The 6,399-nt window shown below is 38.5% G+C and overlaps 1 protein-coding gene and 1 non-coding gene across 2 annotated transcripts; one reads left to right on the forward strand and one right to left on the reverse strand.

Moving 5' to 3' along the window:
* Window positions 1–2,701: 2,701 nt before the first annotated feature.
* TRNAF-GAA (transfer RNA phenylalanine (anticodon GAA)) lies at window positions 2,702–2,774 on the reverse strand. The gene has a single exon. It is a non-coding gene; the product is annotated as a tRNA-Phe (tRNA).
* Window positions 2,775–4,341: 1,567 nt separating this feature from the next.
* Mdh1 (malate dehydrogenase 1) lies at window positions 4,342–6,324 on the forward strand. The gene has a single exon (XM_022805870.2). The coding sequence runs from the start codon at window positions 4,555–4,557 to the stop codon at window positions 5,554–5,556; it is 1,002 nt and encodes a 333-aa protein (XP_022661605.1). The 5' UTR covers window positions 4,342–4,554; the 3' UTR covers window positions 5,557–6,324.
* Window positions 6,325–6,399: the final 75 nt, after the last annotated feature.

Consider the following 6,399-nt stretch of genomic DNA (forward strand, 5'->3'; position numbering starts at 1 on the left):
TTTTGTAAATGTTGCTTAACTTATATTTGAACAGTATGTTTAAAATACAATAAGCATACATCTTATCCAAATTTGATAGACGAAATTGTCCCTGCTCCTAACCCCTTCGTTTTTACCATAGCAGCGTGCTAGACAATTATGAAAATAGGGATTATTTAGTGATCACTGACATAGATTCCAATTGCGATCTCATTCGGTTGAAAAAACTACGGTTTTTTTTATTTTTGTAGCTGCGCATCCTTTAAACGAGGAGACGTATGTTTATAGTGGATATGGAAACGCCATGCAGATGTATACGATTAGGTAAAACGTATCATTTTAGAGAATGCTGTGATTATTTATACGCATTTGTTACGCGTTTTTTTACTTTACGTGTTTCTCTATAAATATATATTATTCCGGGTACGATGCGAGCGGTGCCACGAGGATCAAAACACGATCTTCTCGATATACGCAATATATATAGAGAGTCGGGATATAGATAGCAATAATAATCAAATTCGTATAGAAAACTTAGGGTCACCTTTAGCGGGAAAACTTAGCGGGCTAATTTGAATTAGCAGTGAGGAGCCAAAAAAAGAACACTTAGCATATTTGCGGCAAAGATTCCATTCGACGAACAAAAGCCTGACATAATGCTTCCAGATTATATTTCAAACCATGATTCCATGTTGAGATATGCTATGTTGGCTTCATAACAAGGTATTCCTTTATCAACTTAATTGCAGGCGGATCTAATGTGTTCGTATCACGTAGACGCCACATATATACAAATCACAACAATAAACATACGAACACGATGGACACGCGTTGTGCTGTACAGATGTTTATGTGTGGCTTTGGATTTCTATTTATTTTCTTAAATTAGCTGATACAAAGGCAGCCTTCAGCGATAGGTCTTCCTTTCTTATCTAGAAACATCCATCAGTACAAAGTAATCATAAGCTCAACTATGTACGAATCAGGGAAAAACTGATTCTTCGGATCAAGTACCGTTAGTTCTGCACAGTTTTGGTGTAGGCCTAACCGAAACAAGTCTAAAATTATTTTTTATGATGATCGATATCTAGGCAAGGTTTACTAGGTCTTCCTAGTTAGGTGTCATTTAAGTTTGTCCGAAAGATCACACATGATCGGACTAATTTGTGAAATTAGCTAGACGAGCGGCTTCAAACGAGGGCCACGAAAAGCCGCTACCACATTATGGATTGCAAAACTGCGATGATAATTATGAGTTATCAGAATCGGAATTGTGGGTAAAAAAATTGCCTAGAGTGTACTGGTAGAACAGAAATGAATATATGACCATTCTGCAGGAAGCTTCCATACTTTCAGCAAACTTATGCGGGCATTGAAGAGATAGATAAGGGGCCACTCGCTGACAGAATTAAGCCTTGTTGCATTTAATAGTACATACTTTATTAACAAAACCACTTGGTATTTAGCTTTAAAACGAATTTTATTGAGGATAAGTGTATTTGTTTCGGTATGGCTTGTTACTCTTCGGCTACTAAGGACTGTGCTACTAAAAGGAAATCTATGCAAGAAATTGCAGACTAGAAGCACGAATAGGTTAACTCTTTGATTGGATTTGGATTTGGCGATTGAATATTTAAAGCTTATATACACCTATCAGAAAGCTATAAAATAGCAAATAAAATGCCGTATTGCACTTTATTGTTCTGAAATTTTGTATGTATGTTATATAAGCTGAATGAGGCGTTTTGTAAAGATGCTCAGCATGGCTAATTAAACTCCAGTTAGAATAGTGCTCGTACTGTACGTACACTGTAAATATGTGGCTAATTTTTATGTTTAATTTATTCTATAATTATATATTTCAAGTCATTTGCATTGCTATGCTCAGCTGTTTGAACTAATTTTGTTGGACCCAATCGTGCGCAGTCAACGTTACAAGACTTAAACTTCCTAGAAAAATATACCTTTATTTACTCATCTGCAGATCTTAAGGAGAAGTCTTTAAACTATTATTTAATTTATTCATTGCAAAGTATAAGTTTAGTTCTGTTTTAGTAAAAGTATAAAACAATTGAAAATAGCTAAGAACGTCCCAGCGAATAAAAATTCCTTCTTTTAAGTTTTTGCATAAGTAGGCAAAGCTTCAGTTTTCATTCCTAGAAATTATAAATTGTAGTTTGACAATAACAAAGTGTAGTCAAGAAAGACGAAATGAATGTTAACAAAAAATGAAGATATTTTTGAAACAAGCAGAAGTAGGGTTCAACTTCCTAAATTAAAAGCCAGCGGTAATTGAACCGATATTTGATAGCCAATGCTTTGAATATTCAGAAAAATGAAACCGCTAACACGCGATGTTGCTTTAAGCTATATGAAATTTGCAGTGTGCGACTTGAGAGACCGCTTGGTAACGGCTGTGAATATTATCCTTAATGGGTAGATTGACGGATCACACGGCAAGTACTGAGTTAGAAATTCGATAAAGTATCGTATGAAATGACTGGTATACCATCGAGCTATACATTCTTCACAAAATATATGATTAAGTAACGTAAGTTTCATGTTAAGGAACAAAGTCAGAGTTTCTGTCACACGCGCGAGTTCGATGTAAAATTAACAGGCAGCGACAAGTGCCGAGTATAATAGTGGTCGACGATTGCTTGGAAATTCTCACGTTGCTAATAGCTGCTGAGATGAATCAATTTCTTTTTTCAAAATGATCTGCCGAAACCCGGGATCGAACCAGGGACCTTTAGATCTTCAGTCTAACGCTCTCCCAACTGAGCTATTTCGGCCGTGTTCTGCGGTACCCTCCTAGTCTTCCTCAAAGAAAAAAATTGTTGTAGATACGGTGGTTGCACGGATGAGTTAATAAAAGCAACATCTAAGCTAAATGATCTGATAAAAGTACTGTTACAGTCTCTCAATAGAAACAGTGATTGCAAAAGTTACTATTCATTAGCCAAGAATAGTGGGTACGTTGATGAGGATTAAAGACTAAACAAAAAGTTACTGGGAATTAAAATCAAAGTTCATATTTTAGATTTTTTATTTTTGTGTAGATCTAAAACAATCTACGGCATATGTTCCGCAACAAATGTAATTTAATAAAAGAGAACCTAAAATCCTCTTGTTTAGCCCACATTGTAGCCATTGTATTCTCGAATAGAAGTCTCGGAGTAACTATGTAAACTTATTAATAGCTACGTTAGTGAGTTATATGACTTATCGAGTTTATCTGAACCGCCCCTTAACGAAGAAGTCTACGCGATTTTATACAAATTCAATTTAGATGGGCTTATTTTATGCAACAAGCGAGAAGTACGACAATATTGCTACAAATAACACGGGCTATTATGTTTTAGATGTTGGTTTTGCAAGTAAATTTAAGTCAATTGGTTCTCAAATCAACACTGGAGCTTTTTTGTTTACACGTAATTTTATACTTTGTTTTATTATTTAATTCCTTCCTAAAGAATAATAATGTGTATTTTAAATTCTGTTCTCGAATAGCGGTTTCTTTTTATAAGAATGCCATCGGTCGTAGCGGTGTAGTGTCAACCGAAAGCATTTTCGCACATGCAACTGCGAAATGAATTAACACTTTGTATTTAATCATTAATGCGACTAACTGCGACCTCATAAAAAAAATGCGAAATGAAAGTTATTTTTCCTGAGCAAGTTTTCGGCTAATCAAGATCACACACCTAAAAATCACTTATTTGTTTCTTTATATCATAGTGGACAAAAAAACTACGTGTCAAAAACATTTTGAAATCTGTGTTCAATGTTTGTTGAAGACTTTTTCGTGCGAAGTTCGTTGGAAAGTTTTTTTCCTCAACACAAAGAGTTACAAGCTTCTTTGAAGGCCAAAAAAACTTCGCAATAATTTGCACTGCTAGAGAATCTGACAAAAATGTCATTCTCGTCTTGGATGTGCTTTTCCAAATAACGGAAAAAGTGTACGAATTTCAGAACAAAAACTAAGATTAATCATTGAATGTTTAATTATTATTTATTAAAAATAACAATTCGTTGCTTCTTTTCTAGATCGACCGGCCATTTTAATGTACACTTCTATCGTACGTAATTATTTGTGCCCGAGGAGAAGCACTGTTACAGAGATTAAGTCAATGAAATGTTGAATGAAATATAGTTCGCGACCATTTGTCTGCACCGCTCAGACCGCACCGAATGCCTCGTCGACACCGCCCCGGTGGATTTTCTATAAGGGCAACACTTTTCATGAGCTATAGCTGTGGTGCGTGGTACAGTTGAAAAGCGCGCGCTTTTAGCTTCTCATCACTGATCTGTGCCTACTACTAGAAGGCCCTTTCCGCTAATTTATGCTCCGGCGTCTCTTATCATATGATAACAAATCTCACCTTGATGCTCACTTGTTGACAGCCCTTGGCGGTCGCCGTGTTTTATCGTGGCCGCATGTGCCAATCTCGGTTATTCAAGCAAAACCCTTGTCTGACATCGTGTGTGCTAACCGTGTGCAGTAGCTTTACATCGTGTTTGCGGGTGCATTGAGTGTGAATCTTCCCGCGATTTTACCATTATCCGGAAACAATGGCCCAAACTGCTGTGAAAGTTGTCGTCACCGGGGCTGCCGGTCAGATCGGCTATTCACTCGTCCAAATGATCTGCCGTGGCGATGTCTTCGGGCCGAATACACCAGTTGTTGTGCACTTGCTCGATATAACGCCAATGGTTACTGCGCTCGGTGGACTCGTTATGGAGCTTGAAGACTGCGCCTTTCCATTACTGAAAGGCATTGTGCCAACAGACTGCGTTAAAACAGCATTCACCGATGTCGATGCCGCTTTTCTCGTTGGGGCTATGCCCCGCAGGGAGGGTATGGAACGCAAGGATCTGCTGTCGGCGAACGTGAAGATATTTAAAACGCAAGGACAGGCCCTTGACCAGCATGCCAAAAAGACTGTCAAGGTGCTCGTTGTCGGTAATCCGGCCAATACCAACGCGTTGATGTGCTCCAAGTATGCGCCGTCTATTCCAAAGGAAAACTTCACAGCGATGACACGGCTGGACCAGAACCGTGCATGTGCCCAGATCGCAAAGAAAATCAGCAAGGGCGCCGAACAGGTGAAAAATGTTATCATATGGGGTAACCATTCGTCGACTCAGTTCCCTGATGCGTCGAACGGTATTGTATGCGATGACTTCAGTTGTCAGAGAGTGCCAGAAGCTGTTAATGACAATGCATACCTTCAGGGCGACTTCATTACCACGGTGCAAAAACGTGGCCAGGCCGTGATTCAAGCTCGGAAGCTGTCATCAGCAATGTCAGCTGCAAAGGCTGCCTGTGACCACATGCGTGATTGGTGGAATGGCACAAAGCCTGGTGAGTATGTATCAATGGGTGTTATCTCTGACGGCTCGTATGGGGTCGCCAAGGATGTCATCTTTTCGTTTCCTGTCGAGATCAAGGACCGTCAGTGGAAGATCGTTCAGGGTTTGACTATATCACCGTTCGCCCAAGAGAAACTCAAAATCACTGGAGATGAGCTGCTTCAAGAAAGAGAAGAGGCTTTGTCGGTGTGCCAGGATTGACTCAAGGCAACGTCTACAGCTAAACTATAAACTTTCATTAACGACATTATTATAATCAATATTGTAGACTTCTAACGACTGAGAAACGGGTGTTACAGAAAACGTAAGCGGATATATTAGTCACCGAGAAGCACAAAACTGGTTTCGTAAAACTGAGGCTACTTAGTCGAAAACTATTTTGCGCTGCCACAATCACCTTCTAATGTGAAACACTACGCGACTAAAATTTATCAAAATAATCTTTATATCAAGAAATATCATATGTACGGCCTTATAGGGAGAAAAACTTCTGATCGGCCGTGCCCAACGAGACTCCTTGGCATCTACGTTTCTGGCATATACACGACTAAAGAAGTTGATCAGAAAGCGACTTGGTTTCGGCATTTCACTTTCTTTCGCAATTATTAGTGATAACATAGCTTAATATAAAAACACTTCATTAAAAGGCACACTCAGGCCAGTTAACGTGGGGTTAGCTACTATAGAATCATTGGTTTTCTGGATATTTTTCACCTCGTCGATATGATCGATCCAGTTTCTTTTCCCTGCATGCACGACTAGTGGTAGTCATCATGTATTGGGCTATTGTTTAAACATCTGATCCATTCCTTGGTTTATAAATTTTTAGCTGTAGATGAACAGAGAAAACTATGAGTGTAAGAAAATTGCAGTGAATGTATTATGGGTCCCCGTTCGACCTCAACACGAACAACAAAAAGACGATAGTTCTGTAACGAAAATAAAATAGAATGTTGAAGCTGTTATTAATAGTTATGTGGTTATTTGTAGCTAGCGTGAAAGGATATGAATCAATTCAAAAGGGTAGGTTTTATGAGAGTAGAA

Source organism: Varroa destructor, unplaced genomic scaffold, assembly GCF_002443255.2.
Source record: "Varroa destructor unplaced genomic scaffold, Vdes_3.0 BEIS01000004.1, whole genome shotgun sequence".
NCBI lineage: Eukaryota > Metazoa > Arthropoda > Arachnida > Mesostigmata > Varroidae > Varroa > Varroa destructor.

Bases quoted from the DNA above. Each gene is read 5' to 3' on its own strand.
- Mdh1 (XM_022805870.2), top strand. From the start codon at position 4,555: ATGGCCCAAACTGCTGTGAAAGTTGTCGTCACCGGGGCTGCCGGTCAG.